This window comes from Centroberyx affinis, unplaced genomic scaffold (assembly GCF_046629955.1).
Source record: "Centroberyx affinis isolate AG114_WGS23_722 - 3 ecotype Tasmania unplaced genomic scaffold, CSIRO-AGI_Caff_v1 ptg002232l_1, whole genome shotgun sequence".
NCBI classification, from domain to species: Eukaryota; Metazoa; Chordata; class Actinopteri; order Beryciformes; family Berycidae; genus Centroberyx; species Centroberyx affinis.
The window spans coordinates 244,218-258,562 of NW_027280530.1; the positions used below are offsets into that span (position 1 = coordinate 244,218).

Here is a 14,345-nt window from a genome sequence, read left to right on the forward strand (position 1 = left end):
ATCTTTTCCTATGGGTGTCATGTGACAAACCATGATACTTAATGTGATTGACTATAGTGTGTTTTTTCTCTATATGTCATAATTCCAGTGTACAGTTCCAGTGTCATGTTGTCCCTAATCATTTTCATAACCTATAACCAGGTGGAACATGAATTCATTTACTACGTCCATGACAGCAGCGAAACCTTAGATGACAACTTCACTGTCATGGCCAATGACACAGGCCTGAGGAAGCAGAGTGCGGCCCGGACGGTGTACATCCAGGTTACAGCTGTCAACGATGAGCCTCCTGTTATTACAGCCAACAGGGTCCTCAGGGTGAGTTTGCAATGCTGGTCTATATTTAAACCCTGGGCCTTTTTTTTTTTACTAGCGGTTCTGGCACCATAGCTTACTGTCAGACAAGTTTCATGTGGCCAGTGTTGCAAGTTGCCATGGTTGGCTGGATGGGGGAAAGTATGTTTGCTATGTGGAGGAGGGTCCAGGGGGCCTGGCAGCACCGAACAGACATTGACATACATTGTGAGGTGCACTGGCGTTCATGTGTTTGTGGGAATGATAAAGCAGTAATAGGCAGTTACAGTGCTACGTTGTGAAGCAAAGTGTGCAAATGTATCACTGTACTGTGGTAGGTCGATTTAAAGCAGTACTGCTTAAATTAAATTGAAGTTGCCATTCTACATAGTCTTGGTTGACTGGAAATGATTTCCAAGGCTCCTTGTGATTTTAAATCAAATGGAAAATAACCCCAACATTTGTTCAACCAGGCATTACATGGACACAAGTTCTTATTACTGCAAATATATCGCTTATATTTAATCCATTCCATGGTATCCTGGTGTTGAGTGGCATGCTGGTATGGCCTGGAAATAGCACACACTGTGACTCCATGGCCTCGATTCACAGTCCTGTTTCTTCTGTTTCACATCTCGCTTCACTATCTGCTTATCCAAAAAAGCCTCAGTAAATACGGAGGAAATGCTGTTTTTACTACTTTTACTGTGAAAAGTGCTTCTCCTAACAGTAAACATTACCTTGTAAAAAAAAAAAATGCCTCTCCTAACATCTGACATAAGCTGTCGTATGTGTCTGTGTGTTGAATAATGCTGAATAGTTTCTGACTTGTACACTGTTGGCCTTTGTGGCTGGAGCGGGGACAAGTGCAGCTGTTAAGACAGGTTGAAGTACAGCTCTCTGCTGTCTGTGCAGCTTTTTGTCCCAAACGCCACAAATTCCTCCAGGATCCTGCTTACTCAGACAAGAATGCCTTCTACAATTCACTAGACTGTGGAACAACAGGAGGCTAGTGATTGGATATTGATTAAATTATAAACTTTTGCAGGTATTTTTGAGAGGGGCCTGTGGGTTCAGTTGAATGTGATGTTGACATCAGTGATCATAGGTTAGATATTGGCTTTGATTTAGGTGTCAGTATTTTGAAAGGGAACTGGGTCCACAGTGTCCACAAGGTGGCTCTCTGCCTCTACACTTCATCTTCAGGCTCAAACATTTATTTTTGGAGATTTGGAGAGATTTACTGTAACGGCTCTTGTCACAGTTGGAATTTATGTATTCTTCTGCATGATTTATTGGAAACTTAATTTTGAAAAGAGCTGGCCACTGACAACTTTTTTGTGATTGTGTTTTCATTGATAAAACATGAAAACAAATATGACACTTGCATATATTAGTAAAAATAGAGATGGAGAGGCTTACAGTCCACCAGGGAAATAGAAGTTAAACCAAAAGAGGAGGATATCAGAGACAACTTTCAGTGTTTGTTAAGTAAAGATTTAAAGGGAACTGACTGTGACATGACCATGAAACAGATTTTTGTTTCTTTTCATGCATGCAGCAGGGATCGTCTCTGTATCTGATAAATGCTTGAAATGCTGGTAAATGCTGAAAAGTGAAAAACTAAAAATTATTTCAACGCTGCTATCTCACACCACAGAAATCTGTAATTGAAGATGTTGGTTCCAAAGTGCTAAATATTCATTTTGGCAAAAAATTATTTCACATTATTTCATCATTCAGTGTCTCCAAAGTCAGAGAATCCAGTTTGTAAAAGTATTGTTTGCATGCAAGATTAGTATGCCACCCAACAGCTTAAGTTATGTACTATTTTTTAAAAACTACCATCATTCATTTTAAATCATTTTGTATGATTAGTTGTTAAAGCTACCAAATGGGGAATACCTCATTTTGAAACAAAACTCTTCAATTACTGATATTCCATGAGGGATCTTAATCAGAGCTAAAATCTTTGAAAGTCTTTGACCATGAAAACAGTGACGATTACTGATGTCTTGATATTTTTCTAGTAGTGACAGGACTGACAGATAGTTGATTCTGTTGAGATGTCAACAGAACGCGGCGTTTTTCTGAGAGAGAAATCATCACATTCGCTCTCGCAGGGCTTTAAAAGGGGACTAGAATGACACATGATCACTTCGACACGCCACACAGCACTGTGAGCAATGTCTCCTGAAATCAGATTCATAAGTGCCTCTTTTCATTTTTATTGGTACAGCAAAAACATATGATAAAATACAATGATCAACACAGAAAGAAGAAAAAGAAATGATTAATTTGTGCAGGTGAAATAAAACCCCCCAGGGTTATAAAAACATCTCAGCTCAAGGCAACAAAACAAACACCAAAAGAGTGGAGATGTGTCAGTAAAGAGTGTTTTTTTTTGTTTATACTCTCATGACCTGACTCTCATCTCCAGCGCCTAAGCAAAGCTGCAACCTGATGAGCAGCAGGCATCCCATCGTGTTCTGAGGACTGAACTACAGTCCAAGGGCCTGTTTATGAAAATTGATCTCATGTGTCTTTTCTTTGAAATTGGTGACTAACAGTGTTGTTTATCACACTGATCCTGCTGTGACATCTTGTGAAGTGGCACACACACTCACAGGTGTGGCAAGTGTTCACACATAGGGGTACACTAACTCTGAGATGCGCTCTGCTGCAGACACACACACACACACACACACACACACACACACACACACACACAAACAAACACACACCCACCCACAAGCGTAAAAGTGTCTGGTGTCCCATGTGGGAGACTTACAGTCCACCAGGGAAACAGAAGTTAAACCAAAAGAGGAGGATATCAGAGACAACTTTCAGTGTTTAAGTAAAGATTTAAAGGGAACTTGACTGTGACATGACCATGAAACTGATTTTTGTTTCTTTTCATGCGTGCAGCAGGGATCGTCTCTGTATCTGATAAATGCTTGAAATGCTGGTGAATAAAGTGAAAAACTAAAAATTATTTCAACGCTGCCATCTCACACCACAGAAATCTGTAATTGAAGATGTTGGTTCCAAAGTGCTAAATATTCATTTTGGCAAAAAATTATTTCACATTATTTCATCATTCAGTGTCTCCAAAGTCAGAGAATCCAGTTTGTAAAAGTATTGTTTGCATGCAAGATTAGTATGCCACCCAACAGCTTAAGTTATGTACTATTTTTTAAAAACTACCATCATTCATTTTAAATCATTTTGTATGATTAGTTGTTAAAGCTACCAAATGGAGAATACCTCATTTTGAAACAAAACTCTTCAATTACTGATATTTCATGAGGGATCTTAATCAGAGCTAAAATCTTTGAAAGTCTTTGACCAGGAAAACAGTGACGATTACTGATGTCTTGATATTTTTCTAGTAGTGACAGGACTGACAGATAGTTGATTCTGTTGAGATGTCAACAGAACGCGGCGTTTTTCTGAGAGAGAAATCATCACAGTCGCTCTCTTAGGGCTTTAAAAGGGGACTAGAATGACACATGATCACTTCGACACGCCACACAGCACTGTGAGCAATGTCTCCTGAAATCAGATTCATAAGTGCCTCTTTTCATTTTTATTGGTACAGCAAAAACATATGATAAAATACAATGATCAACACAGAAAGAAGAAAAAGAAATGATTAATTTGTGCAGGTGAAATAAAACCCCCCAGGGTTATAAAAACATCTCAGCTCAAAGCAACAAAACAAACACCAAAAGAGTGGAGATGTGTCAGTAAAGAGTGTTTTTTTTTGTTTATACTCTCATGACCTGACTCTCATCTCCAGCGCCTAAGCAAAGCTGCAGCCTGATGAGCAGCAGGCATCCCACCGTGTTCTGAGGACTGAACTACAGCCCAAGGGCCTGTTTGTGAAAATTGATCTCATGTGTCTTTTCTTTGAAATTGGTGACTAACAGTGTTCACACATGGGGGTACACTAACTCTGAGATGCACTCTGCTGTAGATACACACACACACACACACACACACACACAAACACACACAAACACACACCCACAAGCGTAAAAGTGTCTGGTGTCCCATGTGGGAAGTGTATGTGGGCTTCACAGGTGCTAATTGAAAAAAGTACCCCATGCTACTGTTCCAGTAAGGGAAAAGAGCAGTGTAGTCACGGCACTAACAGCCAAACCACAGGCCAGCTCACTGCTTATTACAGCTCAGCCTGTCATTTCCTCATTTCAGGTGCAAGGCCATTTTCCCTTCAGTGTTATTTATTGCATTTTTAAAGGCACAGGCAACACTGATATATCATCAATTTGCGATGTGTAGTACATTCCAGTAAGTGTTGTACTTTTTTGGTGTGGCCACTTTTCCTCATTCCTCACCTGCTTTTACTGGTTAGTGATTTTCTTTGTTTCCCCGAATTACTCTCAACCGTGAAGTTGTTACTTTCAGTCAAAGGTGGGTGTATGGGCAAGTAAATATAGCCACAGCGAACTAGTTTGTGAACTATGGGGCGTGTCTATGGTCGCAGCTCGGCCCCTTACTCAAAATGCAACATGTCTTGTGGCTGCATTGCATTCTGGTCTATTGAGGCTGCCGTTGGAATGAATGACATAAAATATAAATTGTGAACTTGAACAAAAATCGCAGTATTATGTACACTGTGGTGTACAGTAGAAAAAATACAAAAATGTCCTTTTCCAATCAAGGAATATACAATCAAATATCTCCCTCTGAAATACTTACCATTATTCAGGTAATTCACTATCTTATTGGCATGGATTTTACCAACAATAATTCAATTCCCACCAAATTTTAGAGGCCATATTCTCGTGATTTGCATTACAGTGGGGGGAGTTGTAAGGGAAAGGCCAGTTTGGCTGCAGGGCTTACAGTATTTTTTGGGGAATCATGACCTGTGTCAGGGACAGCAGCAGCCACATTATACAGCTGAGTGTAGGAGCTCATCTTTTGTCTTCAGTGGCTTTATGGTTCAGTGGTTTTGTGTTTCAATGAGTTCCTCTGTTCCTGAGCTGGGCAGTCATGCTCACTGGAGGCATTTGAAAATACATGGAAGAGAGCCTGAACTGTGTCTCAGCATTGCTCTGCACTATATCCCAATTATTCCTGTGTTTACAATTTGTGCAGCTATATTTAGCTGTGTGATGTACAGCATGTCCTTGATTTTGATTATGTTGTTGAGTGTGACTTCAGTGATGCACCCAGAGGCATCTTTCCATAGGTTGTTATTGTCTTACTGTTTTTAGGGGCCTTAGTCAGAGATTATTTTTGTGGCATTTCTGCTTCATTTGATAGTATACAGTTGGAAGTGACAGGAGAGAGAGGGGAGACGACATGTGAAATAGCTTTTGAGCTGGATTCAGACCCACGACAACATGAGTACATGGCATGGGCCTTATTCTGTAGAACGACAAGGACACCATGACAGCTGCTGTTATTTCTGCTGGTCTTGTATGTGTCTTTCTTCCTTTTCAACTATCTAATATCTGCAAAAACAACAGAAAATAATGCCTCATCTGCGGAAAGAGTAAATTCATAGTAAATAAGACAACATCATCTTGTTTTACCGACAGATATTGTATTGTGTCTTCTAAACCCACAGGGGCTGATTAGACAGCAGAATTAGCAACGCTCAAAACCCTAATCAGTGTTTTTCCTCTGGAACACCTTAATTATGGGGATATATTCAAGAGTGACATTCATAGATGGAAAATAAGCCTCACTTTGGCAGGTTTTTTATCCTATTGTAGCACAAAATTTGATAGTATTTCATTCCAGTGTACACAAACAGCCCATTCACAGTTTCAAAATAAATGTTTAACTCACATGTAGCTGTCAAATACTGTTAGTCCTTACATCATGAGCTCTGTCAAACAAAACATCCCTATCCTCATGTTCTGGATGTGTGTGTTGAAGTGTGGATTACACATTGTGTCGCTGTCCGTCTTGTGTGCAGGTGTGGGTGGCCTCTGTGACGGAGATCAGGCCTGAGGATCTGCGGGCGCAGGACTCGGACACTCCCCCAGAGGAGCTCTACTTCATGGTGACCCCGCCCAGCAACGGACACCTGGCCCTGAAGAGCGCCCCCATGAGGGCGGTGCTCAACTTCACCCAGGCCCACATAGAGCAGGGACAGCTGCTGTTTGTTCACAGCGGTAAAGTCTGCTTCTTGTCACACAGTACAGTATAAACACTTTCTAGCACCGGAAAGAACAGGAGAGGAGACAAACTTTTTTCCAAGTACATGTACCAAGTATTTGTCTGTGTTTGTAATGATAGGTTCAGATAATAACAATATACATATAGAAACACTGGAAAAGGGAACTGAAAGGTAAATCTGTTCCTATGGAGAAGAATATTAAAGTGTACAAGACTGTAATATGATGTGACATTTTAGTAATACAGTGTAGTTGGTCCAAGACAATGCTCTGTGATCCGTTTCATGTTATTCTCCCTCAAGCTTTGGACTTGGGGCAAATTTGTTGACCCCAGCCAAGTGTATTTTGTTTCTTTTTCTGTGTTGTGTCTCGATTTGTCATGACCTGTTGTTGCTGTTCCTTTTGCGTCCACTAGAAGATGCTGTTGAGTTTTCCAAAGGGTTTGATTTTGTATGTCTGTGTTGGAATTACAGTGAAGACATATTCAGCAACAGGAACAACGTGCAACATTGTACATTAGCTATTAAATTACATGCAACACTGATACAAGGTAGACTGGAATGAATGTCAGGTTGGGGGTTATAATATATTAATAGCCTGGAAACTCTGATCTAAGATGTGGGAGAAGGTCTGCAAACGTGATGGCGTCAGACCCTGATAAGTTTCTGCTTACTGTTCTGATGTTTATCTGCTTTTCTTTTGCCTGTACATGTTCCACCGGTAAAGGTTGTAATAACTGTTTGCCAGGAACTCCCCTGATAGTGTAAAGAATCTCTCTCTCTCTCTCTCTCTCTCTCTCTCTCTCTCTCTCTCTCTCTCTCTCTCTCTCTCTCTCTCTCTCTCTCTCTCTTCTCTCTCTCTCTCTCTCTCTCTTTTACACACATACATATAGACGGTTGCTGGAAAGTTGAGGCATTTTGACTTTGAAGCAAATATTGCTGTGGTTTTTCTTGAGGCCAGCTTCAGGAATGCTGATCTGAAACCTCTTCATGTGTGTTTTGCAGAAAGCAGCCACCGCTCATTGCTTTGCCCCTGTCAGGTGCCAAGAGAAATCCTGCGGTCACAAAAATAAGTTGCAGTTCTTCAATCTGGTGTCCTCTTGAAAGTTTTAGCGTATAATTTCATTGTCTTTTTGTCTTAGGTGCCATGTCTGGAGGATTCAACTTCCAAGTCAATGATGGTGTGAACTTTACTCCCAGGCAGATCTTCAGCATCACCGCCACAGCGTTAGTTCTGAGTTTGGAGAAAAACCGCCCCCTCAAGGTGTTTCCAGGTAAAATCCCCCCTTCTGAGTGCAAGCATGTCGTTAATATGACCTAATATAGTATTTTTATTTTCATTGGTTGCTGGTTTTATTCAGACATAAGTACAGTCCAAACCAGATTTCAAACTACAGATCTTATCTGTGGCCGCATCAGCTTTTTATGCCTCCGCGCTGACGACAGCCGTGGCCGGAGGCGTTATGTTTTCGGGTTGTCCGTCCGTCCGTCCATCCGTCCGTCTTGAGGGAATTTCTTCAAATTTGGCAGAAACGTCCACTTGGACTCAAGGATGAACTGATTAGATTTTGGTGGTCAAAGGTCAAAGGTCAAGGTCACTGTGACCTCACGTCCGTCCCATTCTCGTGATCAGTGATGTAATCATTAGTTCATATTTTAGAGTTGGTATCAAACACTTTTTGTTTGAATATTCTTCAAACAAAAAAGCACAAACAGCCTGTCTTTCTATAGTTCAACCCTCCATCCGTTTTTTGTTATTTTTTGCATGGTTCTCAGCTGCTTGATCTCAACTTGTAAATATGTCTGTGATCAGCGGCCAAATTGAACACACATGTATGTCTTTTAACATGTTCAGGTACATGACTGTACAGTTTTCTATTTTAATTTGCAAATGAAAAAATGACAAAACTGTATTGGCTGGCTAATTAGCTTCGCCAAGATGGCAAGATTGAGGCAGACAAACAAACCATATGGCTTTAGTATACACTGATCCAGCGCAATCTAGATAACAACAACTAACAGCAACTAACATGATACATCTTACATAGTCTACACGTATTAACATAGTATTTTGCGCAAACATCCGTTAAGAACGACCATTAGATCCTTAATAAAAAATATTATTTAAGGGGAAGGCGCATTAACCCTTTGCTTGGATGTCCCTAACCAAATAGACTACAGCCTAACCTACACATAATTATTTATTTTATGGCAAGCGCAGCTTGTATTGTAAGATGGACATTGTCGGGCTTTTAGAAAAAAAAAAACCTGTTGAAAAGACTGATTCATAGACTAACAGCTTGTTGAGACTGCTGACCTCCAAGCCTTGATGCCCCCACCCCAGCACACCACTGTGAAGAACAGAGCACTGGCTACTACAGACTGATAGAAGATCTGCAGGAGCCTGTTACACACACTGAAGGATCTGAGTCTCCTCAGGAAGAACAGTCTGCTCTGTCCCTTCCTGAAGAGGGCTTCAGTGTTGTGAGTCCAGTCCAGCTTTTTATTGATATGGACCAAGATACTTGTATGAGTCCACCCTCTTCACTTCCTTTCCCTGGATGACAACCAGGACAGGGGGCCTCCTGTTCATCTGCTAGTCCACCACAAGCTCATTGGTTTTGCTGATATTGAGCTTCAGGTGATTGTCGTTGCACCATGTGACGAAGCTCTCTATCAGTCCTCTGTACTCCTCTGTAAAAATAGTCTCTAAGTGAAGACAGCATGTTTCTCACTGGAAATTATTCACTGGAATCATACATGTCAATATAGTGATAACTTCCATTCCGTCAAAAAAATACACTTAATACCTTTTATTAAATTCCTTCAAAGTCTTCACTACACATATTTTATGAGTCTGGACAGACATAGATGTAAACTGCAACTTGACTTGTTGGCGGAGGCATACAACTGCAAGGCGGTTATTTCTAGTTTTAGCAGTGTTTCTTTTTAGTTGTACTACGCAAGTTCAGAAACACTCCAAGTTTAGAAGTAGAATTTCCCTTAAACAGGCTTATGCATCATGATGAAAATACGCAGTTACTTCCTTAAATTAACTGAAACATATCTTTCTATTTATCTCTCTGGCACAGACACACACCTGCACATGTTCTCTTTCACAATCACTCTTTTTTTTTTTAAGATATTGGTTGCACTTTTAATAATCATATGAGAACTTTTCATTTCCTCTTTACGTTACTTCTCCTTTTCAGGATAGATTTATTTCAGTTGAAGGTTTTAAGTTGTAAGTTAAATTTTGTTTGAGTGGAAAAAGTGTGTGTGTGTGTGTGTGCGCGTGTGCGTGTGCGTGTGTGTGTGTGTGTGCACTAAGAGTATTAGCTTGCTCTCTCATTAGCTGCATCCTGTCAACAGATTTACCCTGGTCGTCTATTCAAGCTTGCTAAGGTCTGCCCAGAATTCATTTGGTTGAATAATTCAGCACCTTGCACTGAAACACGTACTCCCCACTCATTACTTTACCCAAATACCAGACAGATGAATCATGAACTGCTGTCATTGCTTTAGTGTTTTGTTACATGCCACATTTAATTCTTTAGGGCTAAAAATAGACTGACCCAGCCCTGTCGTTTGTTTGCAAACACATTTATTCAATCTATGCGTAGGCCAAGTGGTCTGGTTTGTGAGTTAGATGGAGGGATATAGTGAGGGCAGCAAACAGCCAACTGGCACGCTCTGCTGGGTGAGTGGGTACTTGAAAAGCCGAGCCACTGTCTGTGGCAGCTCTGTTTATGCTTTGTGCCAGGCAGGGCAGAGAGGGGGGCGGGATGGACGGGACTGACAATGAAGGGTTTTGATGTTGAGAAGGGTGACGTGAGACACTTTCACACTGTTGAGGAGAGATGTTTTGCCTCTTTCTCACAAACTCCTCAAACGTCCGGGGCTTTGTATAAAACTCTGCGGAGATTCCTCACTAAGTGGTTGCAAACGCCCCATTAAGGAAACCTGCGCACGCCTGAAAGCATTCTGACATTCAGTCATCATGGTGTACGGTGCAAATAAGACTTTTCTTTTCTTTTTTTTCTTTTTTTTTTTCTTTTTTATTGACGTTCGGCATCAAACAAACATTTCCACAAAATGTATTTCAGACACTGTATGTATACATCACATATTCCTGTTTGTCACAAATCCCACTTTTCAGAAAAACACACACACAGAAAAAAAAAAGAAAAAACTAGGGAGTGATCATTTCCTTACAACACAATCATCTATCCGTGAAAATAAAATAAGGCCTATGGGGCGTTACATAGTCAACCCAGCTTTCCCATCATGAGGCAAACTGTTCCAACCCATGATTAACGAATGCTGTTAATTTCTCCACATTGTGAATGTCCATTGTAATGTCCATCCATTCATTCAAGGTTGGGCTCTCCTGCGACAACCATTTTCTGGTAAGAGCCTTTTTACCAGCCACCATCAGTATATTCATTAAATATTTATCTTTTTTCAGTCAGTCTTTAGGTATATACCCAAAATACATGGTCTTACTCTCTATCTAGTAGGGCATTGTGTATCTGTCTCCAATAGTCTTTGATAACGGGGCAATCCCAGAAAACATGGTAATGATTTGCATTTTGGTTTCCACAGTTTCTCCAGAAAACAGGGGGGTTACTATCACAGTGGGATTTCTGAGAGGGTGTAATAAAATATCTTATCAAGCTTTTCCAACCAAACTCCCTCCATTTTTGTGAACTGGTACACTTCCATTGATACCTCCATATTGTTGTCCATTCTTCCTCTGATATAATTATCCCTCCTTCATTTTCCCATTTTGTTTTAATATATGAAGTTGAATGTGTTTTAAGATTTAACAGACCCTTATATATGCAGGAAATAATCCTACCACCAGTATCTGAATTATATGCTTTTCTAACAATTCTATCAAACATGTACTTGCCTCGGTTATGTTTTTCACCTTCATATTAATATAATGCCACATCTGCACATACCGATAGAAGTCTTGTTTTTCTAATAAGTATTTCTTTTTAAGCATTTCGAAACTGGGCAGCGTTCCTTCTTCCATTACATTGCATAGACATCTATTACCTTGCCATATATACCTTGATAGCATTTTGTCCCATTCAGTGAATTGGTATTGGTTAATCTCTATAGGGTCTTAAATAAATATAACAGTCTGGGCAATATATTCATTTTGATGGATTCAATTCTTGAGCTGAAACTAAAGAAAGGAATTAGGTTCCATCTTGCTATGTCTTCCTTAATTTTTTTATGTATAGGTAGATAATTGCATTCTGATAGTTTTGCAAGATCTTTTGGTATGTTGATGTCCAAATATTTGAAAGATTCTGTTTGCCATGCCAAGGGGTACCTGCTTTCAATTTCCCCTGGTGGGCTATAGTTATATGTAAGTAATTGGGTTTTACCTATGTTGATCTTGTATCCTGATAATTGACCATATTGTTCAAATGATTGCATCAATTTAGGTAAGGAGTATGTTGGTTGCCCTAGGATCAAAATGTCGTCCGCATAACAGGCCAATTTATGCTCCGCCCCTTTAATAGTAATTCCCCTGATATCTTCATTTTGTCTGATGTATGCAAATAAGACTTTTCAAAGTGGTCTTTGTTGTAAGGAAATTATTTGCTTGCAAATCTTTCAAGGACTTCATGGATACACAAGTACATACAATAACAGTGTAATCGTGTCCATGTCTGCAGTGAAAATATAGCCTGGATAAGCCTCACTGTGATTCACATTGGGTAGCCTCTTTTAATTCTGTGTTGCTATATACTTCTAATCCTTTTTTATGATTATAATTTTATCAATTTATTATAATCCCATAATCCCATGCCACAAAACCGTGGACTTCAAACTGTACATACTGTACACATAAATACAAGACAGTTAAACAAATCAAATACATTTAGTCATAGTGTATGTATTACGATTACATGTTATGCATGAAATACCACCTGAAAGGTACCTTTAACGTTTTATGATATTCAGTATTGCTAATATATAACACAACATGTAATCTCAGATATGTGGTAAAGAAAAAAAACATGGAATTTCACAGAATTTCATTTCATAAATTGAATTCAACTTCCTGAAATTCCAGTTCAATTCCAATTCTGTTCCTGTAGGTTTTTTTCAAATTCCAATTGAATTGGAATTGATGAGTTCATTCATGAACTGACTCCAACCCTGTTAAGGTGTATAGTTTGCATGTTGGTAAGCATGTCCTCACACTGAGTTTGTCTTTTATGAGTCTCAGTCCTCAAAGTGGCACACATTTTCTTCTAATCTGCTCAGATATCGACCTCACATACATTTTACCTTTTTATACTTTTTTGAAAATTCTGTGTAATCTTTTTCCCCTTATGGTTGTGTCCCTCTTTGGTGTTTTTTTTAGCTGCATACAGATATTTTCTAATGTGTCGGAACACTGATATGCTTATTGGGCACTTGTTTCATCTAAGCTCTGATTGAAAAATCTTCCTGTTGCACAATCAGCAAAAAATAATTGGTTCTATTCAAGGAACTATCCTTGTGTGAGGAACTTGTTCATAGGATTTTCCATTCGTGCTGCATTTCACACCAGTCAAGAACAGCCCCGCACCTAGTCCTATTATAGTTGGCAACACAGTAAAACCCATCCTGCACAGATTTAGTCATGCCCTATTTCACACAGATGCAGTATGTGTGGGCATCAAAAACTATAAATACTGTTTTAAGTTGCAACATGAGGCACTGACTGAACCTGTGGCTGGGAAACTTCTAATAGAAAGCCCACCAACGCATTTTCTCCCTCTGTTCATGAAAGATGGAAAAGAAAGACTCTGTCTCCCTCTTCCACTAAGAGGGAATTTTCCCTTGAGAGGGAGACAAGGATTGTGGGAGTGGGCAAGAAAAGTGATGAATGAACTTCACTGTGCTTTGACCCCTCCCATCCTGCTTTCCATCATTTATCAGCAGACTTTATTTAGTATCCTCACAATCTTCACAGTGGCAGTAGAGTTGTGGGAATCTATGCAATTCATCTTTAGCAGAAACAAAGCTCTCAGAAGTCTGTCCCTGTTGTCATGCGCAGGAGATATTTCTCCTTGCATTCTGCTCAAGTGGAAGCTTTCTGTGCCTGCAGGGAGCTGATCCATTTAAATTTCTTGTTTGGATTTTATGTAACAGCCTGCACTGTAGTTGGGCAGTGCTATAAAAAGTCTGTGATGTCTGCAGTATAGCTTTAATTTGACACATCAAAGGACTCTCATCTGACTATTTCAGACCTTGCTTAGCATAATGTGGAATCAAAAGACGTGAAACGCTTCCAGAGAGAAAACTTTAGCTTGCTACATTCAAAGAAGCCGCACTTGAATTTTACCAGTGTGGTTACAGCTAAGCAGAATACCAGACAAAAACAACCTGTTTTTCTGTGGGAAGACAGAGAAAATCATCAACAAATGTTTTGTAATCAATTATCCATGCCACATCATCAGTGTGTTGCTACGGTGTTGTAATTACCATTTCACCTAATTTGTTCAACCATATGTCTTTCCTCTTGTTCCCATCCAGGCTCCTCAACACCAATCACAAAGGAGGATTTGCAAGCAGTGACCAATGACAACAGTAACACCTCCAATCGCACCATTACATTCAGTATGATTCGGTATCCTAAACTGGGGAGGCTGGTGACAAAGCAGCCTGATAATTCCACTCTGGACATCTCTACTTTCACACAACATATGGTAAGGGAAGGGCTGGAGGTCGACATCAACACTTTTCTATCGCTTTACATAAGTACAGAGCAGGTCTGATTTGAAATAGACAGAATAAGCAGGATGTGAACTCAAAATGTTGTTTGTATACAGTTACTGTAGGAATAAACCTTAGGGTCTCTCCACCCATGCTAAATGATGTC

General features: G+C 39.9%; 1 protein-coding gene across 1 annotated transcript in view; it reads left to right on the forward strand.

Annotated features, from left to right (window-relative positions):
• Window positions 1–14,345, forward strand: part of cspg4ba (chondroitin sulfate proteoglycan 4ba) — a 31,117-nt gene that overhangs the window by 11,255 nt on the left and 5,517 nt on the right. Inside the window, exons 5-8 of the mRNA XM_071532680.1 lie at window positions 142–318; window positions 6,251–6,449; window positions 7,594–7,725; window positions 14,000–14,172. Of these exons, the coding sequence (XP_071388781.1) occupies window positions 142–318; window positions 6,251–6,449; window positions 7,594–7,725; window positions 14,000–14,172 (681 nt within the window). The remainder of the gene's footprint in view (window positions 1–141; window positions 319–6,250; window positions 6,450–7,593; window positions 7,726–13,999; window positions 14,173–14,345) is intronic.